Source organism: Myotis myotis, unplaced genomic scaffold (genome assembly GCF_014108235.1).
Source record: "Myotis myotis isolate mMyoMyo1 unplaced genomic scaffold, mMyoMyo1.p scaffold_m19_p_9, whole genome shotgun sequence".
Classification (NCBI taxonomy): domain Eukaryota; kingdom Metazoa; phylum Chordata; class Mammalia; order Chiroptera; family Vespertilionidae; genus Myotis; species Myotis myotis.
In genome coordinates, this window is record NW_023416401.1 from 63,570,509 (window position 1) to 63,595,905 (window position 25,397).

The following is a 25,397-nucleotide window of genomic DNA, read 5'->3' on the forward strand; positions in this document are numbered from 1 at the left end:
GGCGGCAGCCGAACGCAGCTGCCCAGAGCGCTCCAGGCAGTGGCGGCGGCCTCGCCACGTGACCCGGGAGGGCGGAAGCGGAAGTGCCGGCCCGGAGCCCTGGCTAGGTAGGAGTCCCTTCAGCGCTGCCCCGCAGCCCCCTGCACCAGCCATGGACTGCTACACGGCGAACTGGAACCCGCTCGGGGACTCTGCCTTTTACCGGTGAGCCGCCCCGCCCTCCCACCCACCCACGGCCTGGCTTACCCCGCTCTCCCGCCGGCTCCAGTCGGGGCGGAGCCCGCCGCGCGCGACCCCGTCACTCGGCGCTGGGGTCCGCCCCTCGCCGGCTCTCCCCCGGCGTCTGCCACTGAACGCACGGAAACTGAGGCAAGCCTAGTGGTCACACAAGTAGGGGCCGAGCCCAGCGCTGAAGCCCAGGTCTGCCAGCCTCCGGAATGATGCTCCGGTCCCGTTGGAGGAGGCCGCCGGGTGATAGCGCGTGCCCAGTCTCCTGCCCGGAGGTCCTGCTGAAGCCAGACCGCAGGGGCGCGCCGGGAGGCGGAGGGGCGCGCGGCGGGCGGGGGAGCAGTGCTGACCAAGGCGGGGAGAAGGGGACCAGTCGTCCGTGGATCCGGGGCTGCGCGAGTTGGGACCCCCAGCTCAGGACAGCCCCCTCGTGGGAGTCGTAGAGCCCACTCATCTTTCTAAAGCGTACATTGTTTACATCATTATCCTTGGTGCAGACGACTCTCGGTTCAGCCGTGGGCAAACTACGGATCCGGCCCGTTTGAAATGAATAAAACTATTGAAAAAAAAGACCATACCCTTTTATGTAATGCTGTTTACTTTGAATTTATATGAGTTCACACAAACACTCCATCCATGCTTTTGTTCCGGCCCTCCGGTCCAGTTTAAGAACCCATTGTGGCCCTCGAGTCAAAAAGTTTGCCCACCCCTGGTCCACAAGTCGGCTCCTGTTGATCTCTCCAACTTCATTTGCCCTCTTGTACCCAAGCTTTGTGTTCGGTTGCACAGAACAGGACCCCAGTCTATTGTGAGGTTTCATGGCTCCCTGTGTTTGCCCCAGCCTGCAGTTCCTTCTGTGGGCGCTGCCATGTCCTTCATTATTTATCTGTCTGGACCATTCTTGCTCATCCTTTAGGACTTAGTTCAAGGGTCCTTTCTGTTCTCTTCCCTGACCCAACCCAGTAGAGACAGCTGACCTTCCTTTGGACCCAGTGCCCGGATCTGCTGTGTATGACACAGTAGGGCCATGTTTGTATAGTAGGTTTCTTCTGCCAAACCAAGTTCCTTGAGGGCTGAGAGCATATTTCTTACATCTCTTTATCTCCAGTGCTTATTTAGAACAGTGCCTGCTATGTAGTAAGTAGTTGCCCAATAAAGTTTTTTTAAAAAACACTTTATTGATTGCAACTAAAGATCACAAAGACATCTCCTTGGGGTCTTATATCAATAAAAGACACCATGTTGCCCTTAAGAGAGACAAATGCCTTGTGGCAATTTTTAGACCTCCGTTGCATTTGTTATTTCTAATAAGTATGTTTCTACAATATGGGGAAAAAATGCAAAAGTTAAAATCGGTAAAGTGAGGAAATAATATCTATTTTTGTGGAGAAGGGATGTAGTTGGCATGAAATTTAGTGTCTACAACAACACAGCCATACACTTTTGAAAATATTAACTTGTATTACTTTTGAAAATATATGTTGCCTATGCAGGCTTGTTAAATAGGAGAGTACTAAAAATAATGGCCTCATTATTACAGAACTCCTATTTATGATATGAAGTTTTAGCTTTGTTGATGCACCAGGAAGTGGAAATGTTGACCTGCGTGGCTAGCCCATGTTTACCTGTCTGTGCTGTACTGCAGAAAGGAGTAGAAGTCTAAGCCTTGCTGTGGAGCTATATATTTTTTTTAAATATATTTTATTGAGTTTCTACAGAGAGGACAGGAGAGAGATAGAGAGTTAGAAACATCGATGAGAGAGAAACATCGACCAGCTGCCTCCTGCACACTCCCCACTGGGGATGTGCCCGCAACCAAGGTACATGCCCTTGACCTGAATCGAACCTGGGACCTTTTAGTCTGCAGGCCGACGCTCTATCCACTGAGCCAAACCGGTTTCAGCTGGAGCTATTATCATTTGGGCTAACAGCAGTTGTGCCTTTCTATGTACTATACACTTTGCTAAGTACTTTTGTCTGTACTTAGCAGACAAATGATTATCAATTTGTCTCACAATCCCACGAAATTGATAATCATTATTGTTGTTTGGGTTTTTTTGTTTGTTTTTAGGTATCATTATTATTTATTTTTTTTAGGTATCATTATTAACACCGTATTACTGATGAGGAAACTGAGACACAGAGAGGTTAGGTGACCAGGTTACACAGCTAGTCAGTAGTGGGGTGAGGATTTGAACCCAGCCTTATTCTAGAACCTGTGCTAAAGCATAGGTTGGTTTGGTTGGTTTTTACAGGAAAATAAAATAGTATTTCCTAGCTTCTCCACCAGAGTGGAAATGCTTTAAGTGCAGATACTTGGTATTTATCTGTATTTGTGTATAGCTTACTACATGTTCGAGTGAAATGAATGAATGATAAACAGGTGGCAGGCAGAGCATTTTTGAGTCCTATCTATAGGATAGGATTCTTTTTCTTTGGAGGTGGTGTTCTGGAAAACTTACTAATTGGAAAAGGCAAGGAGAGGGAATGATGATTAATTCTATGGGGCTTCAGAATTTTAGCTGTTTTTATCCTAGAAACCCAATTTGGGATAATCCTATTAATTAATTTTGCTCAACCCTCTGCCAGGCTGAATGTATCAACCAAAGAAAAGACATGGGCCCTGTCTCCCCTCATAGAACTTACAGCTAGCAGGGGAGACTGTTGATAAACACTAATGACTCAGTATTTGTTTGGTCATAATCACTGTAAAGGCAGGATATAGGGTTCTAAGACAGCATATAATAACAGAGTTTATTCTTGTACTAGAGGCCCGGTGCACAAATTCATGCAGCAGTGGAGTCCCTCAGCCTGGCCTGCAGGATTGGGCCGAAACTGGCTCTCCGACATCCCCCGAGGGGTTCCGGATTGCGAGAGGGTGCAGGCCAGACTGAGGGACCCCATCAGTGCACCATCGGGATCAGGGAGGGACGTGGGAGGTTGGCCGGCCGGGGAGAGACCACGGGAGGGCTCCAGGGTGTGTACGGCCTGTCTTGCTCAGTCCCGATCAATGGACCCCAGCAGCAAGCTAACCTACTGGTTGGAGCACATGGTCAGTGCACATCATAGCAACTGGTTGACCGGTCAACTGTCTGCCCCCTGGTGGTCAGTACACATCATAGTGAGCGGTTGAGCAACCTTAGCATATCCTTAGCATATTACACTTTGATTGGTTGAACGGACAACTGGACACTTTGCATATTAGGCTTTTATTATATAGGATAGGATTATATATTTTTCCATATGAACAACTATAAACTTACTTTTGCCAAACCCTGTATATTTCTGAAACTCTTCTTAGAAGTAGACTATTTTAGCAGATTTTTTTGGAGTTTGTGTGTTTGGGGTTGTTTTCTTTTTTGCACATATAAAGATAAACATTTTAAAACTTGTAGTTAAACACATATGATAAAAGAAATTACTATCTTATTCATGCAAAAGTACAATCTGGTAGTGTTAGGTATTTTCACATTGTTGTGCAACCACTCCCCCAAAATTTTTCATCTTGAAAAACTGAACCTCTATACCCATTAAATAATAATTCCTCATTTCCCCCTCCCCCATCCCTGCCAACCATCATTATGCCATTTTCTGTTTTTATGAAATTGACTACTCTAGATAGGTCATATAAGTAGAATCATACAGTATTTGCTGCTTTGTGACTGGCTTATTTCACTTAACATACTGTTCTCAAGGTTCATCCACGACACTAGAATGTATCAGAATTACCTTTCTTGTTAAGTCCATTGTAAGTATATCTCATTTTCCTTCTCTGTTCATCCTTTAATGGACACTTAAGTTACTTTTACGTCGCAGCTGTTGTGAATAATGCTACTATGAACAGTAGTGTAAAAATAGCCCTTCAAGACCCTGTTATCAATTTTATTGGATATATACCCAGAAATGGAGTAGTTAGATCCTATGGTAATTCTGTTTAATATTTTTAGGAACTGTCATACTGTTGTCTGTGGTAGCTGAATCATTTTACATTTCCAGCAACAGTGTACAAGTGTTCTTCAGTAGTATTTGTGTTTGTTTTTTTGGTTTGGTTTTTTTTTTTGTTTGTTTGTTAATCCTCACCCAAGGATATTTTTTCCATTGATTTTTAGAGAGTGGAAGGGAGGCAGGAGTGGGGGAGAGAGGGAGAAAGAGACAGAGAAACATCAATGTGAGAGAGACACATTGATTAGTTGCCTCCACATTCGCCCTGACTGGTGTCGGGGATCAAACCTACAACCCAGGGCCGAAACCGGTTTGGCTCAGTGGATAGAGCGTCGGCCTGCGGACTGAAAGGTCCCAGGTTCGATTCCGGGCAAGGGCATGTACCTGGGTTGCGGGCATATCCCCAGTAGGAGATGTGCAGGAGGCAACTGATTGATGTTTCTCTCTCATCGATGTTTCTAACTCTCTATCTCTCTCCCTTCCTCTCTGTAAAAAATCAATAAAATATATTTTTAAAAAAAAACATTTAAAAAAAAAAAAAACAACCTACAACCCAGGTACATGCCCTTCACTTGGAATCGAACCTTCTACCCTTCAGTACATGGGATGACACTAATCATTGAGAAACACAGGCCAGGGCAGTATTTGTTTTTGAAAGAGGTAGGAGTCAAGGGATTTCAGGGATGATGATGGATTCTCTTTAGGGTCTAGAAATTTTGTAATTAATAGATTATTCCCCAAGGCCAGATGTAATCTGCTTCTTCATTCCCAGTTGTTTGTCAACCCAGCCTGGAGGTCATATATTTTTTCTTCAATGTTTTAGTTGATTTTAAAGAGAGTGAGGAAGGGTGAGAGAGAGGAAATATTGATGAGAGAGAACCATCGATTGGCTGCCTCCTGCGTGCTCCCTACCAGGGATCGAGCCTACAACCCCGACTTGTGTTCTGACTGGGAATCGATCCAGCAATCCCTGGGTGCATGAGAAAATGCTCAACCAACTGAGCCAGAGCTGGGGATCATCTATTCTCACACCATAGTGGATCACTGGATTAGATTCTAGTTGAACATTTTCGGCAGAAATGCTTTGTAGGCAATGACATGGTGTTTGTGCTGCATCACATCTAGAGTCATCATTATATTGGGTTGTCTGCTGTGAAGGATGTTGACATTAACAAGGGGGTTAGGATGGTGATGGCAGATCCTTCATTGTAAAGTCATATGTCCCCCTTTGTAACAAGCAAGTGGATTGTGGGATGGTACACTGGTTGCATCAGTATGAGTCTAATCAGGAGACAGCAAGGACTGACTAAATAGGTGAAGTTTCATATAAAGAACTCTTAAACTGTGATAACAAAGTAACTATAAGATAAAACTCTGTCCTCCCCTAGGGCTGAGGAGAAAGGAAGGACAGACTTAGAAGGAGATGGAAGTACCCTCCCTAATTGGTGTTCCAACCTCGATGGGAAATGTATAGTTGCAGCCCACTGGATAGTGGAGAAGATTGTTGGTTTGCCAGGGCCAGAGCTGGTCCATAGTCACTATACAAGCAGGAAGCAGCCCTCCTTGACACAGATGAGCCATAGCTGGTGGCCAGGTTCCTGGGGTTGCACAGAGAGTGAGAGCACCAATGTGAGTGGGAGACCTGAAGCATGCACTGTCTGTGTGGAGAGAGCCACAGGAAGATGGACCCCAGTCTAGGCCACGGCTGTGAGGTTATCAAGGGATTGTTTGTTCTGGGTGTATGGTTGAGGCAGAGCATCACCAGGTGGCCTCATACCCACACTGCTGACTGACCTTGCTGCTGCTGGAAACAGAGTTCCCTCCTCCTGCAGTGTCCCTACACTGCCCTCTACTGAGAAAAGCTAACATCTAGTTCACGAGCAGCACGTATTGAAGGGTAAATTTGGAGTTGACAGATAAATTGGTAACTACTTAGCTCCATATGCACCCTCTATACATTTTCGAACTTCCTCATAACAACAAAAGTCTATATTTTTGCTAACAAAGCTACCACTATTCTTCTTACAAGTAAATACTCTTTCCCAAAATTGAGAAAACAATCTTAACAGTCATTATATCTATCACTATATTAATTTCTCCTTCAGTCCCACTGAATATTCGTGTTACCCAAAAATGAAATTGTAAAGTTAACCTCCAATTATTTGTGTGTAAATAAAAAATGAGAAGGAGAGAGAAGATAATGGCTAGTGTATACATATAAACACATGCATATAACAGGCATGAAGAAAATGTGCACAGTGACTATAGGCTTCATTTCTGTAATTGGTCATGAGATTGTAGTTGTTATCTATGGCTTCCTTCAACTGCCATTTCTTGTCCTCAGCCAGAACCTCCTCTCCATTTTTTATTTACACACAAATAATTGGAGGTTAACTTTACAATTTCATTTTTGGGTAACACGAATATTCAGTGGGACTGAAGGAGAAATTAATACAGTGATAGATATAATGACTGTTAAGGCCAGCCACTTCTGGTGATGGGGTATTTGGGTAAGACTAATTGACCTCATGGACCTGAGCCCACTGATGCTCGGTTCTTTACATAATGGAGTGACCCAAACCTTCATTTCAGTCATTCTGCTTTCTTTGGTTGCTGAGGTTTTTCGTTAAACTTTATGATCAGGTACAGAAGTACTAAGAGGTGCCGCAGGGGATCCCCTGGGTGTCAGACATAGTCCTTCTTGCCTCCGTTATGTAGCAGCAACTCAATTTCCCCTTGGTAATCAGGATAATCACTTCAGCCAGTAAATTAACACCATTTTCTTAAGCCTGTTGGTTCAGTGGCTTAAGGAGCCCAGAATGGCAAGGCGGCACTCTTACCTTCCAATTCAGTGAATTTATTGTTGTATCTCCTGGTGGAAACATTCTCCCCATGGAGACTAACCTCTCCAAACCAAGAGATCTCAAAGTTATGGAACTGGAAGCAACATGTTTGTAAGAGTCAGTAGGTGTAATAATGAGAAGAGCGAGCCACTCTCACTTCCATCCCTTGATTCTGACTCTAGAGCGGTGGTTCTCAACCTTGGCTGCACATTAGAATCACCTGGGAATCTTTTTAAAATCCTGATTTCTGGGCCTCATCCTCCGGAAATTCTGTTTCTTTGTTATGGGGTAACATAATTCTGTTTCTTTGTTATGGGGTAACATAATTCTGTTTCTTTGTTATGGGGTAACATAATTCTGTTTCTTTGTTATGGGGTAACATAATTCTGTTTCTTTGTTATGGGGTAACATAACAAAGAAACAGAATTTCCGGAGGATGAGGCCCAGAAATCAGGATTTTAAAAAGATTCCCAGGTGATTCTAATGTGCAGCCAAGGTTGAGAACCACCGCTCTAGAGGAAACAGCACCATGTAATAGCCTCTGATGCAAAGCACAAGTTGCATCCTGTAAGATAGAGCCCTTTCAGGATACTGGCTCCCAGTTGGTGCTATAACTGAGTTGTCAGTGAGTTTAGGCCAGCCACTTCTGGTGCTGGGGTATTTGGTAAGACTAATTGACCTCATGGACCCGAGCCCACTGATGCTTTCTTTTTTGTGAAATGAGATCCTTGCTTGATTAGATGTAATGCTTTGCAGAATGTCACACCATTAGATAAGGCATTCTGTAATCCCACCGATGGTGGGTGCTGACAAAGGCATTACAGGTAGGGAAGACAAATCCACATCCAGAATGTGTCTGTATTCCAGTGAGGACAAGTCGTTCCCCCTTCACGGTGGAAGAGGTCCAGTGTAATCAACTTGCAGGTTGGTCCTCGTGGTCTCTGCTGTTGACAGGTTAGCCACAGAGCAGTAGTGTTAGCTAGGTCAGCCTTGGGGAGGGAGGCTCCCAAGACTTCTACCCCAATTGAGGTCATCAAAAGGTTTTCAAGCAGAAGGAGGTAAGTCTCCTCAGACATAGGAGTGCAAGCTACTTCTACTAGTAAGGAAGACTCAGAATGAACTAGGGGTTCAGGATTGTTGTTTTCTTTTCTTTTCTTTTTTTAATTAAATCTTTATTGTTCAGATTATTACATTTGTTCCTCTTTTTTTCCCCCTATAACTCCCCTCCTCCCAGTTCCCGCCCCACCCTCCGCCCTCACTCCCCACCCACTGTCCTCATCCATAGGTGCACGATTTTTGTCCAATCTCTTCCCGCATCTCCCACACCCCTTTCCCCCCCCAAGAATAGTCAGTCCATTCCCTTTGTATGTCCCTGATTCTATTATGATCACCAGATTATTTATTCACTTGATTCTTAGATTCACTTGTTGATAGATGCATATTTGTTGTTCATAATTTGTATCTTTACCTTTTTCTTCTTCCTCTTCTTAAAGGATACCTTTCAACATTTCATATAATACTGGTTTGGTGGTGATGAACTCCTTTAGCTTTTCCTTATCTGTGAAGCTCTTTATCTGACCTTCAGTTCTGAATGATAGCTTTGCTGGATAAAGTAATCTTGGTTGTAGGTTCTTGGTATTCATCACTTTGAATATTTCTTGCCATTCCCTTCTGGCCTGCAAAGTTTCTGTTGAGAAATCAGCTGACAGTCGTATGGGTATTCCCTTGTAGGTAACTGAGTTTCTTTTTCTTGCTGCTTTTAAGATTCTCTCTTTATCTTTTGCTCTTGGCATTTTAATTATGATGTGCCTTGGTGTGGTCCTCTTTGGATTCCTTTTGTTTGGGGTTCTCTGTGCTTCCTGGACCTGTAAGTCTATTTCTTTCACCAGATGGGGGAAGTTTTCTGTCATTATTTCTTCAAATAGGTTTTCAAAATCTTGCTCTCTCTCATCTTCTGGCACCCCTATAATTCTGATGTTGGTACGCTTGAAGCTGTCCCAGAGGCTCCTTACACTATCTTTGTATTTTCGGATTCTTTTTTCATTTTGCTTTTCCAGTTGGGTGTTTTTTGCTTCTTCGCATTTCGAATCTTTGACTTGATTCTTGCGCTCCTCTGGTCTGCTGTTGTGTGTCTGTATAATATTCTTTATTTCAGTCAGTGTATGCTTAATTTCTAGTTGGTTCTTTATCACAACATCGAGGGTCTCATTAGATTTCTTGAGGATCTCACTACATTTATCGGCGGCTTCTAGACAGATCTTGAGAGACCTTAAAAGTGTGGTTTTGAGCTCTATATCTTCCATTTCTGACATTTGCGTCCTGTTTCTTTGTCTCCGCATTTTTTTATCTTTTCTTGGTGCACCCCCTAGTGGTCTTTGTGCGCAGTCTTGTTGTAGTTAAGCCTTGATTGTTGTCGGCAATACCGGGGGTGATTTGACCTCCAGGCTAACTAGCTATGAGAGTCTGCTGTGTCTGCAGTGGGAGAGCTTCTGTCATGGATTGTTGTTTTCATCTGGGTCTAACCAGGTATCTTCTTCCAGTTTTCAGGATTCCTTTCTTTCCTTACTAGTGCCCTAAGGTTCACATGAGAAATGACATGTTGGTGAATTCAACTGTTATAATTTAACAATCCATGTAATTAAAATTTGCTTTTGATTTTCAGCAGTAACAGCTGTGTGGCTGTAATAACTATGAGATTGTTTTAGGGCTGTTCTAGGCGCTTTCTGCTTCTCAGACCATGACTTGAACTGAAAGTTAACAGACTCAAGCTTGTAATTTTCTCTTTGTAAATGTTCAAGTGCACTCAAAACAATCCATCCACACCACAGCCCTTACAATCATTATTACTGCCATACAATCAGGCACAGAAGTCACTCCCAAAGCATATGTTTGACTTGGCATGTCACCACAGAAAACTGCAGGCTGGATTAATTGTGATGTCACTGGGTGCAATGGGTTACTAATATCCATTTCCCATTGGCAGGGAGCTCAGCACTGTTCCCAAGCTTTAAGCACACGACCAAACTAATCCTCAAATCCCATCTTTGGGGTCTGTCTCTTGGGACCACTCTCAGAGTGAAGTCTTTATCAGTCTGGGTCCAGTCAGGAGACTTAAACTGGGAAAGTTTGAGAAATATAAGGAATTATTATATTAGCCGTGAAAAAAGAGTAAAGAGATAAGAAAATGTTATATGGTAGCCTAGGAGAGTACCCAAGGAATGACAACTTAAGAAGGGGGGCCCTTCCCAGGCTGGGGTTTAGGCCTCATTAGAGAAAATACAGGGTGGGGCAAAAGTAGATTTACAGTTGTTCAAATGGAAAATAATAAATAATAATACAGGAATAAATTGTTTCGAATACTCATAACTGTTCTTTTGCCCCACCCCGTATAGTTTTAGCCCACTAGATGGCAGAGAAGTTCACTGGTTTGCCCGGCCATAGCTGGTCCATAGTTCCTACGAAGGCAAAGAAGCAACCCTCAGCCCTTGGCCAGATTGGCTCAGTAGTTGGAGTGTCAGAGCACAGACCGAAGGGTCTCGGTTTCAATTCCTGGTCAAGTGCAGGTACCCGGGTTGCAGGTTCCCCAGCTCAGGTAGGGGAGCATGCAGGAGGTAACCAATGGATGTGTCTCATGTAAATGTTTCTCTCCCCCTCCTCCATCTTTCTCTTCTCCCTCCCTTCCACTCTCTCTAGAAATAAACAGAAAAGATATCCTTGGGTGAGGATTAAAAAAAGAGGAAACCCTCTGGGGTTCAGGGGGTAGGGAATATAGGTGAGCTGCAACTGGTGGTCAGGGTTGTGGGTGTGCAAGGGTGTTGGGGTAGCTGGTGCAAGCAGGTAGCCTGGGACACACAGTGTCTAAGGTGAGCCACAGCCAGTGGCTGGGAGCATGGGTTTGCAGAAGGGATCAGAGGAAACGCTCAAGTGGGCAGGCAGGACAGCCAGTGGCCAAGCATCTCGGCATGCAGAGGAAGTACAGCCTGGGCAGGAGGCCAGGAATGTGGCATCTGTCCAGGGAGCCGTGGGAAGGTGATCACTAGGCTGGGCAAGCCTTCTAGGTTGTTGCAGGGCTGGGGCAGATCACCCGTATCTTACACCCTGGCTGCTGGCTAAGCCTTGCGGGAAGCAGCAGTAGAACCCCTTCCTCATTCAGTGTCCCTCCAGCGCCCTCTACTGAGAAAGTGTAGCATCTTACTCACTGTGAAGGAAAAATGTATGCTGTCCCTTAAACATAACACACTGAAGCGTGAATTTGGAGCTGAGCAGCAATGAATTGATAACTGGCATGCTAGGTCTGTGTGGCTCTATTTTCCCATCAGATTTTCACCCATGATTTTAGTAACAAAGTGTCAAAAGAAAGGCATATGGGATTGTAAAAAATTCAAATAATACAAAAGTATATGGCCTACAAATTGGAAGTCCCCCTATCTCCTTCCCCCACTCACCACCTTCCCCCAAAGTGACCGCTGTCTGGTTTAATGTGGAGGCCTCTGAGCGGTTTTTCTATGTATTTTTATACATTCATGTGATTATATGTAAATATGCTTGTAAAAATATACATATGTGTGTACATATATATAAAGGTGTATACACACACACACACATACACTGAGTGGTCAGATTATTATGACCGGCCAGATTATTATGACCACTCCATCAGTACTTCATTGACACTTCCAAAAATACTGAATATTGAAAACTTCCTAAGCAAATACTCTCAAGGTTTTATTATTATTATTATTTGCATAACTAATCCACTTCATTGTACTGATGGGGTGGTCATAATAATCTGGCCAGTCATAATAATCTGGCCACTCAGTGTATATACACACACATATGCTCAGCCTGGCCAGTGTCACTCAGTGGTTGAGTGTCGACCCATGAACCAGAAGGTCACGGTTCAATTACTGGTCAGGGCACATGTCCGGGTTGTGGGATCAATCCCCAGTAGATGTGTGAAGGAGGCAGCTAATCAATGATTTTCTCTCATCATTGATGTTTCTATTTCTCTCCCTCTCCCGTCCTCTCTGAAATCAGTAAAAGTAGTATCTTTGGCAAATATGTTCTCCCACGCAGTGGGCTTCCTTTTCATTTAAGAAAAATATATGTGCTCCGTTTTTATTACATAAATGAGTTCATACTGAGCAGCAGCTTACATGTTTTATTTAACAATGTGTTGGAGATAATTTCATGTTAGTTCCCTCAGTCACCTTATTTTGTTGTTGTTGTTGTTGTTAATCCTTACTTGAGGATATTTTTTCATTACTTTTTAGAGAGAGTGGAGGGAGAGAGGGAAAGGGAAGAGAGAAAGAGAGAGAAACATCAATGTGAAAGAGATACATCGATTGGTTGTGTCCCACACGTGCCTCGACCAGGGCCAGGGATTGAACCTGTAACCCAGGTACATGCTCTTGACCAGGAATTGAACCCGAGACCCTTTGGTGCTCAGGTTGATGCTCCAGCCACTGAAAACACCGGCTAGGGCCAGAGCCACCTTATTAATAGCCACATGATATTGCCCAGAATGGGCATACCATCGTTTATTTAACCAGTCCTGTTTTGATGAACATTTAAGCAGGTTTTTCCAGGATTTTCTGAAACTATTTTAAATAGTGCTGCAGTGAATTCATACCTTTGTGCACTTGTACAAGTAGTTTTCTAAGTTAGGCTCTTGGAAGGAAACTGGTAAGTCAGAGGGTATACATATTTAAAAGTTGAATAGCTATTTCATGTAATAAAATCTTTTCCTTGTTAATTTCTGGGTTTTGTGTCTTGCTCTAAAAGACTTTTCCATGTTCACATTATAAAAATATTAGATTATATTTTTTCAAGATTTTTATGTGTAGTTTGAAAAGTGTTTTCAATAAAGTAGTATGATATGGCTTTTGACTAGCTTTCTACTTTAGTTTTATTTTCATTCAAAAATTTTAATTAGAAGGTAAAGAGGAGATAAATGGTGATAGAAGGAAACTTGGCTTGGGTGGTAAGCATAATACTAAATATACAGATGATGTGTTGTAGAATTGTATACCCGAAACCTGTGTAACTTTGTTAATGTCACCCCAATAAATTTAATAAAAAAATAAAGAAAATAAAATTAATTAGAGCCTTTTGTATTTTTTAAGAAAATATCTCTTTTTTAAAAAAAAATATATTTTATTGATTTTTTACAGAGAGGAAGGGAGAGAGATAGTTAGAAACATCGATGAGAGAGAAACATCAATCAGCTGCCTCCTGCACATCTCCTACTGGGGATATGCCCGCAACCTAGGTACATGCCCTTGACCGGAATCGAACCTGGGACCTTTCAGTCTGCAGGCTGACGCTCTATCCACTGAGCCAAACCGGTTTTGGCAAGAAAATATCTCTTCACGTGTATCACATTTTTCCCATAGTTTGTCTTCCTGCTTTATTTTAATGGATATTTTTTAATGTATAAAAGTTTTTTAATGTTAATTATCTTAACAAATAAGTATTGGCCCTTGCCAGGTAGCTCAGTTGGTTAGAGCATCGGCCAAGTACGCCACGGTTGTGGGTTCAATCCCTGATCAGGGCACATAGAAGAATAAGCCGATGGTCCTGCCCAGCATGGGTCAGTGGTTAGAGCATGGGCCTTCACACCAGAGGGTCTCTTGGGTTTGATTCTGATTAGGGCTGCATACCTGGGTTGCAGGTTTGAGTCCTGTCCCCCCACTTCCCAAATCCCCATTGGGGCACATGCAGGAGGCAACCAATCAATGTGTCTCTCTCATATCCATGTTTCTCTCTCTCTCTTCCCACCGTCACCCCCTCCCTTCCACTCTCCACTCTCTAAAAATCAATGAAAAAAATATCCTCACTTCTTAGGTGAGGATTTAAAAAAAAAAGAATTAGCCAATGAATACATAAATAAGTTGAACAACAAATCGATGTTGCTCTCTCAAGTCAGTAAGTTAAAAAAAAAATTTCTTAAAAATTAAAGAACTGTTAATGTTTAAAAACTCAAAGTCTCATTCCTATCCCTGGTCTTATTCAACTAATTCCACCCCTCACCTACAAGTAACCATTGTTACTAGATTCTTATAAATCTTACCAAAGTTTCTTTTTTTCAAATGTAAGCAAATGTGTTGTTTTTACCCCTTTTTACATAGAAGTATACAGAAGTTCTTAGTTTTGTTTTTGTTTTTTTTTAAAATATATTTTATTGATTTTTTACAGAGAGGAAGGGAGAGGGATAGAGAGTCAGAAACATCGATGATAGAGAAACATCTACCAGCTGCCTCCTGCACACCCCCCACTGGGGATGTGCCCGCAACCAAGGTACATGCCCTTGACCGGAATCGAACCCGGGACCCTTCAGTCTGCAGGCCAACGCTCTATCCACTGAGCCAAACCGGTCAGGGCAAGTTCTTAGTTTTTATTTGTTGGTCTTTTTCTTTTTTTTCTTTTTTTAAATATATTTTATTGATTTTTCACAGAGAGGAAGGGAGAGAGATAGAAAGCCAGAAACATCGATGAGAGAGAAACATCGATCAGCTGCCTCCTGCACATCTCCCACTGGGGATGTGCCCGCAACCCAGGTACACGCCCTTGACCGGAATCGAATCTGGGACCTTTCAGTCTGCAGGCCGATGCTCTATCCACTGAGCCAAACCGGTTTCGGCTGCTTGTTGGTCTTTTTCATTGTGGCTTCTGGGTTTTATGTCATGCTTAGAAATCATTTCTACTTTGAGATTGTTAAAATAGCCAAGATTTTTTCTGATGTGGCATTCTTTTTTAACATTTAAATTTTGAATTCCATCTGGAAAATATTTTATTGTAGAGATTAAGTAATGAAATAGTATTTACTATGAGTCTTCCTGTATGGGCCATTGTCTCATTTCAGGTATCATTTTGCACTTACTTGAAATGCCAATTTTATTACATGTTCAAGTCTCAGGTCTTTTCCTGGATTCTGTTCCCTTCCATTGATCTATTTGCTTATTCCTGTGCCAAAACAAGTTTAATTAACTTTAGCTTTATATAGTACTAGAGGCCTGATGCACGAAATTCGTGTGAGAGTAGGCCTTCATTCCCCTGGCTAGCTGCCGGCACCTGCTTCTCTCTGGCACCCAGAACCCAGGCTTCCTTTGAAGCCCTGGCTTCGTCCGGAAGGTCTTCCGGAAGGACATCTGGTCTCATTAGCATATTGCACTTTTATTATTATAGAAGATATTTGATATCTAATATACATGTGTTCTCATATTTTCAAATGTTTCTAAATATCTTCCAATATTTACTTTTTCAGATTATCTTTTCCCTCCAGACAAACTAGAATCAGTTTGGACTTCCTTTCCCCCCAAACATTGGGGGTGATTTTTATTGAAATTCTTGTGCATTTATAGATCATTTTAAAATATTTTCTGTCTTCTATATCCTTGAGTAAATTTTGATATGATTTTGTAAAAATGTTTTTTATGTTTATTTTGGGGTACCTTATAGTTTTATTGCTGTCATGATCAGGCTCTTTTTAAAGTTACGTTTCTAATTGGTTCTTGCTATAGTTACAGACAGTTGATTGGTGTAGAAAATATATTGACTTCTGCCCGGCTGGTTTGGCTCAGCCGTTGAGTGTTGACCCAGGAACTAAGAAATCACCGGTTTGATTCCCAGTCAGGGAACATGCTTGGTTTCAGTCTTGATCCCCAGTAGGAGGCGTGCAGGAGGAAGCCGATTGATGACGTTCCTCTCTCATCGATGTTTCTATCTCTCTATCCCTCTCCCTTCCTCTCTCTCTCTTAAAAAATTTTTTTTCAATAAAAATATATTTTAAAAAAGAAAATACATTGACTTCTGTTGCTCACTCAACTGAGCTCTTTTATTCATTGTTCCATAGACTGGTTTGGATTTTCTAAGTAGACAATCACATTATTTGTAAATAGTAACAATCTCACTCCTTTTCCAAAATAGAAACTTCTCTGTTTTGTTTTGTTTTTTTCTTAAATTATTTTGGCTAGAACCCCAAGAAGAATGTCAAATAGAAAGACGGTAATGGTGAGCATCTTTCTGATCTTTAATGGGAAGGCTCCTGAAATGATACCAGCCAAAGCACTCTCCGTAGCCACCGATTTTCCTTGACATCCTGGAATAGTGCCTACTCCTCTGTTCCCTTCTCCCCTCCTACTTTGTCTTCTCATGCGGCACACACTGTCCTCACACATCTCAGATTGCAGTCATCTTGTGCTGGCTTGTGATTTCAGTTTCCTGTTGTAAGCCAAGCATTCACAGGTTGACATCTCTAACCCAGGACTCTCCCCAGCTCTGGACTCACCGAAGAGCTCCTCTTGGGTTTCTTTCAGGCACTGCTAACTCAGTACTTCTGAAACTGAGTTCTTTATTTAACCAGTGCTGAGCTGGACCCCGGGTATAAAGCCCATGACCTGACTCAGTGTTACGAACCAGAAATAGCCCTGGTCAGTGTTGCTCAGTGGGTTGGGCGTCTTCCTGTGCACTAAGAGGTTGCTGGTTTGATTCCCTGTCAAGGGCACAAGCCCTGTAAAAAAAAAAAAGCCGAAACCGGTTTGGCTCAATGGATAGAGCGTCGGCCTGCGGACTGAGAGGTCCCGGGTTCGATTCCGGCCAAGGGCATGTGCCTGGGTTGCGGGCACATCCCCAGTGGGGGATGTGCAGGAGGCAGCTGATCGATGTTTCTCTCTCATCGATGTTTCTAACTCTCTATCTCTCTCCCTTCCTCTCTATAAAAAATCAATAAAATATATGTTTAAAAAAAAAAAAAGGCACAAGCCCTGATTGTGGACTTATGGGCTCCTGGGCTCAGTCCCCAGTAGGGGGGTCATACAGGAGGCAGCTGATCGATGTTGTGCTCCCATATTAATGTTTCTCTCTCTCCCTCCCTCCTTCTTCCTTTCTCTCTCTTTAAAAATCAATAAACTAAAAATAAATAAATAAAAAATTCAATAAACTATTCTTAAAAAAAAATCAGAAATAGAAGAAAGGCTCTCCATCCTGAGAGACCCTCTGGCAGGGTTTTATTTCCTGCTAATACAGACTCAAGCCGGCCACCCACCCTAGTCCTATCTCAGTTGTGTCCTGGATATTGGCCACACAGCCTGTCTGTCCCAGGAGCTCCTGCCATCCTTGTGTACTTGCCCAAGAACCCCATCCTTGCCTGCTGCACCTAAGCATGCATATTGTTTCTAGTCATCACCTTCCCTCCCCATCCCTAGAGGGGCCTCAAGTTTCCTGTGGAGAACAAATGGAGGTTTTAGGGGTTCCTCTGGGGCTCACTTCATCTAGATGCATGGGCATGAGGAGGCTAATTTCTGTTCACCTTTCTGTGGGCAGGAAATATGAGCTGTACAGCATGGACTGGGACCTGAAGGAGGAACTCAGGGACTGCCTGGTGGCTGCTGCGCCTTATGGAGGCCCCATTGGTAAGTCACCCCTCTGCCTCGGCATGCTCTGGGACCATGGGATGAACTCAAGGTCCTTGATTCGTAGGGGTCTTATTGTTGGGTTGTTCTCGCTGGCATATGCCACCCTTCCCCCAAATTGAGATGCTTTTAATTCTGGTTCTCGTGAGGCCTGCTTCATATGGTAGGCCTGAGGAGCAGGAGTGAGGCCTGCTTCACGTGAGCTGGGACTAGTGAACTAGGACAGGAGGTCTCTTCTCCAACTGCAGCACTGCTGAGGAACCCCTGGCGGAAGGAGAAGGCTGCAAGTGTACGGCCGGTACTTGACATCTACTCTGCTTCTGGCATGCCTCTGGCCAGTCTGCTGGTGAGCACCCTTGGCCTGCCTTGAGGGTGGGGGCCAGGCAGTGCTTCTGCATCCCAAGATAGTCTCATGAACTTCTTCTCCTCTACAGTGGAAGAGTGGGCCAGTGGTGTCCCTGGGCTGGTCAGCTGAAGAGGAGCTCCTCTGCGTGCAGGAAGATGGTGTAGTACTGGTTTATGGGCTTCATGGAGACTTCCGGAGACACTTCAGTATGGGCAATGTAGGGGCCACAGGAAGCTGGGGAAAAGGGATGGAGTCTGTGACCCTAGGATTTTTTCAAGGTCCCTCTCCACTTGTCCCTCTCCCCAGGAGGTGCTCCAGAATAGGGTTCTAGATGCTCGAATCTTCCATACTGAGTTTGGTTCCGGAGTGGCCATCCTCACAGGGGCCCACCGCTTCACCCTCAGTGCCAATGTGGGTGACCTCAAACTCCGCCGAATGCCAGAAGTGCCAGGTGAGCGCTGACACCCCCGAGACAATCATTCAGTGCCCACAGATGTGCTTCCAGACTGCGGGATCCACAGAGGCAGAAGCTTTGGGCTCTGGTCATCCTGGGGTTGTCCTCTTGCCTGACCACAGGTTTGCAGAGCGCCCCCTCCTGCTGGACCACACTGTGCCAGGACCGAGTGGCACACATTCTTCTGGCTGTGGGGCCCGATCTTTACCTCCTGGACCATGCAACCTGCTCCACCGTGGTGAGGGCTTGTGAAATGGGAGTGAAATGGAAGGGTTGGGGGAGGCCTGGAGAAGGCGCTGAGAAGTTAGTATCTTTGGGTGTCCTCCCTGGCCCTGCCCCAGACACCCCCTGGCCTGGCCCCAGGAGTGAGCAGCTTCCTGCAGATGGCTGTTTCTTTCACCTACCGACACTTGGCACTCTTCACAGACACAGGCTATATTTGGATGGGGACAGCTTCACTCAAGGTTTGTCCTGGGAAAACACAGGGGCATTTTGCCTTGTCCAGGGATTTGGGTAGAGAAGGGGCTTTTTAACTTGAACTCTTGGACAGGACCATGACATTCCCTGCATCCTTTCAGGAAAAACTCTGCGAGTTCAACTGCAACATCCGGGCCCCCCCGAAGCAGATGGTCTGGTGAGGATGGGAATCTTATGCTGCGGGTGAGGGTGGATATAGCATTGTTTCCTGGGACACTTTGATTCATCCTGTCTACTGGCCACGCCAAGTGGAGCTTGCATCATACCTTCTCTGCCAGTGCACACTGGAAGGGAACCCCTGCCCGCTGTGGGCCTCAGCTGGAGCTGACAGCACAGAGTCAAAGAGAAGCCCTCAAGTCAATCAGAGGATGGGATAAGGAGCAAGAATCATGCACAGGACTATCCCAAGGCAAAGTGATATAAATAAGCAGTGATGTGAGAGACTTGGCTGAGGACCTGGCGTCCGGTGTATGTCTCAAACATGTATGTGTGGTGCTGTCCACAGGTGCAGCCGTCCTCGTAGCAAGGAGAGGGCTGTTGTGGTGGCCTGGGAGAAGCGGCTGATGGTGGTGGGTGATGCACCTGAGAGCATCCAGTATCCTTGAAGGGCTACCTGTGGGGATGGGAGAGGAGAGGGGAAGGGGGGGGTCATCTGACCCGTCCCATCTTAGGAACCTTGACCAAGCTCAGGTTTGTGCTGGATGAGGACTCCTACCTGGTACCTGAGCTGGATGGGGTCCGCATCTTCTCCCGCAGCATCCATGAGTTCCTACATGAGGTTCCAGGTGAGGCCCTCACAAAGGCACCACAAGACCTGGGGCGGGGGCACCTTGGCACCACAGCTGCTGTGGGGCAGTGCTCCAGAGTAGGATTAGAGCCTTGAGGGAGAGCTGAGGGTTCCCTGCCTGCCTCCTACACTCACCATATCTCTTCCCCAGTGGCCAGCGAGGAGATCTTCAAAATTGCCTCAATGGCCCCCGGAGCACTGCTGTTAGAGGCCCAGAAGGAATATGAGGTAAAGCCCTGGGCCTCTCCCTGAACCCTAAAATGTTTTCCTTCCCCTAATTGGCCCAGCCCCCTGCCTGGGCATGGGAGGGTACAGCCAGGTGCCACCTGTGAAGAGGGGGTCCAGGCAGGACACTAGGCTGGGCTGAAGAAAGCCAGCTCAGGTGGACTAAAGTGACATGGGGCCCTCCATGTGGTCATAGAGAGGGGCAGGGAGGCCCCACTATCCCCAGCCCAGGCACAAGTCAGGGCTACTATCAAGAGGTCTAAGGGCCGCCCTAACTGGTTAAGCTCAGTGGCTAGAGTGTTGGCCTGCGGACTCAAGGGTCCCGGGTTCGAATCCGGTCACGGGCACATGCCCAGGTTGCAGGCTTGATCCCCAATAGGGGGCATGCAAGAGGCAGCTGATCTCTCATCATTGATGTTTCCATCTCTCTCTCTCCCTTCCTCTCTGAAATCAATAAAAATAAAAATAAAATAAAATAAAAGAGGTCTCAGGGCCTCTCACAGGCAATTGTGGGGAATACTGAACACCTTGGTAGACTGAGTGGGCTGAGGTAGCTTGGGTTCTAGCTTCTGCAGCTCATTTGAACCACATTCCAGAGGGACGGGGGGCCAGATGTGGGGGTATTCTCCATCATGATGTTCCATCCCTGGCATTCCCACTTCCCCCAGAAAGAGAGCCAGAAAGCTGATGAGTACTTGCGGGAGATCCAGGAGCTGGGGCAGCTGACCCAGGCCGTGCAGCAGTGCATTGAGGCTGCGGGACATGAGCACCGGCCAGACATGCAGAAGAGTCTGCTCAGGGTTGGCTTGGACTACAGGGCTAGTGGGAGGGGCACTGGGCAGGGTTGGGCTGGTGTGAGCGGAGCTCGCTTCTATTGTCCTCTGATTCTTCTCTGAAGGCTGCTTCCTTCGGAAAGTGTTTCCTCGACAGATTTCCACCTGATGGCTTCGTGCGTATGTGTCAGGACCTGCGTGTGCTCAATGCCATTCGGGATTATCACATCGGGATCCCCCTCACCTATAGCCAGTATCCCCAAGCCTGCTAGAAGGGTGTTCACAGCCAGGGGTGGCGGGGTGGGGGTGGGGTTGCCAGGGATACAGGGGGAAGAGATACTGCCTGAAGATCTTTAGCAAATAAGCCTTATTTACCAGCTGGATCCTTAACCAGGTAAAATGCAGATACAAGCAGCTCACCATCCAGGTGCTGCTAGACAGGTACAGTAAGCCCAAGGATGTGGGAGGAGGGCACTAAGTGGACAGGCACTACAGCCCCTGGTGGGCTCTTGTGGCCACTGCTCCTGACCCATTGCTTTGGGATCTAGGAGGCCCAAGGTACAGACTGTGGCCACTGCGCTCACTCTCTACCCTACCTCACCCATACCCTTACCAGGCTTGTGTTGCGGAGGCTTTACCCCCTGGCCATCCAGATATGCGAGTACTTGCGCCTTCCTGAAGTGCAGGGTGTCAGCAGGATCCTGGCCCATTGGGCCTGCTACAAGGTGAGGATATAGCACAGGGTCCAGGAACATATAGGGACTTCCACACCCTGGTGAGGTGTAGGAAATATGAAGTGTAGAGCTGAAGGGCCAGGTTCTGATTGAGGGCAAGTGGGGTGAAGGGTGAGACCCAGGTGTGTGTAACACCCCCTCCCTCTGTAGGTACAACAGAAGGACGTGTCTGATGAGGATGTTGCTCGGGCCATTAACCAGAAGCTGGGGGACACACCTGGTGTCTCCTACTCCGACATTGCTGCTCGGGCCTATGGCTGTGGCCGCACAGAGCTTGCCATCAAGGTGTGGGTGCCCAGCCCTTTCTAAATGCTCTGACCTGGGTTTCCAAGACCCCCAGGCCAGCTCCTTCTCTCTCTGTCTTCCTCCCCACCCCATAGCTTCTGGAGTATGAGCCTCGCTCTGGGGAGCAGGTACCTCTTCTCCTAAAAATGAAGAGGAGCAAACTGGCACTGAGCAAGGCCATCGAGAGTGGGGACACTGACTTGGGTGAGTAAGGTTTGGGTGAGGCCAAGGCCAGGGCCCCTGGGCTGAGCAAGGGACTGCTGGAGTCCCCACCCCACCTTATTGTCCCGTAGTGTTCACGGTGTTGCTGCACCTGAAGAACGAGCTGAACCGAGGAGATTTTTTCATGACCCTTCGGAACCAGCCCATGGCCCTGAGCTTGTACCGACAGGTGTGTGCAGTGGGCAGCGGTAGGCCTGGAGCCTCCTGAGCACCTGAGTTGTTCTTACTGTCTGATTGCCTGCCCTGGCTCCAGTTCTGTAAGCACCAGGAGCTAGAGACGCTGAAGGACCTTTACAATCAGGACGACAACCACCAGGAGCTGGGCAGCTTCCACATCCGAGCCAGCTACGCTGCAGAGGAGGTCTGAGGCCCACAGGGTGGGTGGGGCCTGTGGGCTGGGCTGTTGGTCTGGTTCCTTCACCAGGTATCTAGGCCTCATATTTGGCACACACCCCATCTGGTCCTCACTGTTAAGGGAGAGTCTGAGAAGACATGAGGCCAGAATGAGGGTTGGTCCCACAGGAACTAGCCTTCCCACTAGGGGCACCAGAGTGGTTCACCCAATGGGTAAGGCTGGTCCTGGTGACCCTTGGCACAGGGATCAGGGAGAAAACTATCCTGGGTGGGGAGGGCTGAGATTTCTAGAGCTGTGAGCTCAGGCTTCCCTTCTTGCCCTCATAGCGTATTGAGGGGCGGGTCGCAGCTCTGCAGACAGCAGCCGACGCCTTCTACAAGGCCAAGAATGAGTTTGCAGCCAAGGTTTGGCCTACTCTTTTCTCCCTTGCCTCTTCTCCTTGTCTTCCCACCTTGCCCCTCTCCTCTCCATCCTGCTTTATCCATGTCCCCAGGCCACAGAGGATCAAATGCGGCTCCTACGGCTACAGCGACGCCTAGAAGATGAGCTGGGGGGTCAGTTCCTAGACCTGTCTCTACATGACACAGTCACGACCCTCATCCTTGGTGGGCACAACAAGCGTGCAGAGCAGCTGGCACGTGACTTCCGCATCCCCGACAAGAGGTTGGTGAGGGCTTCAAAAAGGTCCTGGGATCCCTGTCCCTCCTACAGCACCTCTAAGCCCAGTTTCCCCACAGGCTCTGGTGGCTGAAGCTGACTGCCCTGGCAGATCTGGAAGATTGGGAGGAACTAGAGAAGTTTTCTAAGAGCAAGAAATCACCCATTGGCTACCTGGTGAGGCAGGGGCCCTCCCTCCACCGCCTGACAGGAAGGATAGTCCTGGGGAAAGAGGACCGGGCCTAGAGATAGGCTGATGACCTACTGGCACATCTGTTCGACTGATGAAAATAATGGGTGCTTTCTGTGTACACGTGTTCATGGGCCAGGTAGACAGGAGAATGGGCCTGAGTCGGCCTGCAGATGTCCAGGAAAAGTCCAATTTGAGTGGAGGGTGGAGGGGGACAGGGAAAACATATCTGCCAGGCAGTGGAGGCTATTTTGAGGGGGGTTGTTTTCTGTGGCAGACAGTTCAGAGGTGCAGGTAGGTGGGGCAGCCATGAGAGAAAACACAGGGCCTGGGAGGACAGGAAACACCTGTTGTGGAAGGGTAGCAGCGGCTGGTGGAGTGGGTGCATGGAAATAATTGGTCTCTGGGCTCTAACAGATCTTTGATTTCAGTTGTTTCTGCCCTGAGAATGTGGAGATCACACCTGTTGCAGGCGTGTGTCAGGGCAGGGGTAAGGGGATTACAGACACTGAAGGATATAAAATATACAAGGACAATGTATCCAGTTAGGGTTTTGCTCATAAGAGATGACAAGGGAGCTCTGCCTTAGCTTCTCCCTTTATCCCCTTCCTCTCTAAGCCCTTTGTGGAGATCTGCATGAAGCAACACAACAAATACGAGGCAAAGAAGTACGCCTCCCGAGTGGGTCCCGAGCAGAAGGTCAAGGCCTTGCTTCTTGTTGGGTGCGTCGGCTGAGACCCCTGTGGGTGCTAGGTGGCTGAGCCAGTGGACGGTGAGGGGCATGGTTTGTGTCCTTGGTCAGCCCAACACCATCTCCCCTCCTGCTCAAACCATAGGGATGTGGCTCAGGCTGCAGACGTGGCCATCGAGCGCCGGAACGAGGCAGAGCTGAGCCTTGTATTGTCCCACTGCACTGGAGCCACAGATGGGGCGACAGCCGACAAGATTCAGCGGGCCAGGGCACAAGCCCAGAAGAAGTGAGGGGCCCACCCTGCACGTCTCTTCAGGTCCTGAGCGTGGCAGAAGAGTCACTACTCCTTCAGCTTCTCCCCTGGAGCTAAGCTGAGGAGCTGGGGTAGGAAGGGAGCCAGGGGTCTGGTTGTAAATAAAGTTGAACCTTTTAGAGTGCTTTATGCAGTCCCACCTAAGCAACAGCAAGCTAGGGGCAGAACCATACAGACACCTCAGCAAAACTCCATGGTTGTGGTGGGTCTGGAGAAGGAGCTACATTTTTATAAGAGACCTGCCCCTTTGTACAGTTACCAAGGAAAGCTCTCTCAAGCTCCTAGCCCCCAGAAAGATTATGGGAAGGGATGACACAAAACTTAAGCAACAGTTCGTCCAGAACCATACCGAGAAGCATTGTACACACACATACACAAGAAGGATGCTAAACACTTGACCATTATTTCATTTATTCCACATGCCAGCCCTGTGAGATAGGCAACATAACCCCATTTTACAGAAGAGGAATTTTAGGTCCAGGGAGGTTTGGTAACAGAAAATATGTGGCAAAATGGATTTGAAACCATGTTAGACATTTGGGCGTCTTAGAGCTTCTCCTTAGATGTTTGTGGTAACAGGAGGGATGACTCAGAGCTGGAACTAAAATTGGGCCCTTTGTAAGCAGGGGACCCTGATCAAGGCCCCGGTTTGCACTGGTTTGCACTGCAGTGCGAATTGGAGGACTAATGAGAGGAATGTGGCCAGCAGATTGTAGGGATTGGAGGAGGAGTCTTTGGAGACCCAACCACTGTTTGTAAACAGTGGTGATAATTCCTGAGTGGTTTCTGAGCTGGAGAGAAAAGGATGGAATTCTTTTGGCAATTCTGCCAAGACCTGCAAACAAGACACTGGCTTCACTCTACCTGGGAAGGAGGTTTCATCCGCAGTCAGTAGGAGCGCCTTCTTGGCCCTCTAGTGACCCTCTCTCTAGCCTTCAGTTTGCAATCCAGTGTACCTTGGCTTCATGTCCCAGTGCCCCAACCCAACACTGAGGACATAACTTTTTCCTCTTGTTACCCCCTCAGTCTAGAAGGAAGACAGAGGAGGAAACCAGAGTCCAGAGGAGGGCAAGCCTCATCACAGAGTGAGAGGCCCAGTAAGGTCTTTCTTTTTCTTCCCCCACCTGATTTGTAAATGTAAATTTGTGAGAATCCTCCCAGTAAATATAAATCAAGTTGTAAAACAACCATTTATTATGCTTACTACTTACACGAGGGTCAGGAATTTGGACAGGTAAAACAGGGATGCTTTGTCTGCTACAGTGTCTGGGGCAACTGCTGGAAGACAAAGGTTGAAGGTGACTTGATAGTTGAAGGCTGAAATCACCTGAAGTCTTGGTAATAGTCTGTGGAAACCTGTTGTTGGCTGGAACCTTAGCTGGGGCTGTTGGTCAGAACACATACAACCTGCAGTACCTACCAACATGACAGCGTCCCAAGAGGGTCAGGCAGAGCTGTGTTGC

The 25,397-nt window shown here is 46.6% G+C and overlaps 1 protein-coding gene across 4 annotated transcripts; it reads left to right on the plus strand.

Annotated features, from left to right (window-relative positions):
- The first annotated feature begins 15 nt into the window (after positions 1 to 15).
- On the plus strand, positions 16 to 25,121 carry VPS16 (VPS16 core subunit of CORVET and HOPS complexes). 4 transcript variants are annotated; one of them, XR_004969992.1, is made up of 25 exons: positions 16 to 204; positions 17,337 to 17,425; positions 17,674 to 17,771; positions 17,860 to 17,988; positions 18,078 to 18,222; positions 18,348 to 18,463; positions 18,567 to 18,689; positions 18,804 to 18,859; positions 19,208 to 19,297; positions 19,393 to 19,487; positions 19,641 to 19,717; positions 20,383 to 20,514; positions 20,613 to 20,740; positions 20,893 to 20,928; positions 21,104 to 21,212; positions 21,372 to 21,506; positions 21,602 to 21,710; positions 21,800 to 21,897; positions 21,982 to 22,089; positions 22,410 to 22,487; positions 22,577 to 22,746; positions 22,821 to 22,917; positions 23,549 to 23,652; positions 23,767 to 24,005; positions 24,961 to 25,121. XR_004969992.1 is itself a non-coding variant. In XM_036322445.1 (24 exons), the coding sequence occupies exons 1-24, from the start codon at positions 152 to 154 to the stop codon at positions 23,909 to 23,911; spliced, it is 2,520 nt and encodes an 839-aa protein (XP_036178338.1). In that variant the 5' UTR covers positions 16 to 151; the 3' UTR covers positions 23,912 to 25,121. The 4 variants fall into 4 exon arrangements, 3 of the variants coding, with proteins under 3 accessions (XP_036178338.1, XP_036178339.1, XP_036178340.1); XM_036322445.1 differs by having other exon boundaries at positions 23,767 to 25,121; XM_036322446.1 differs by having other exon boundaries at positions 20,631 to 20,740; positions 23,767 to 25,121.
- The last annotated feature ends 276 nt before the right edge of the window (positions 25,122 to 25,397 follow it).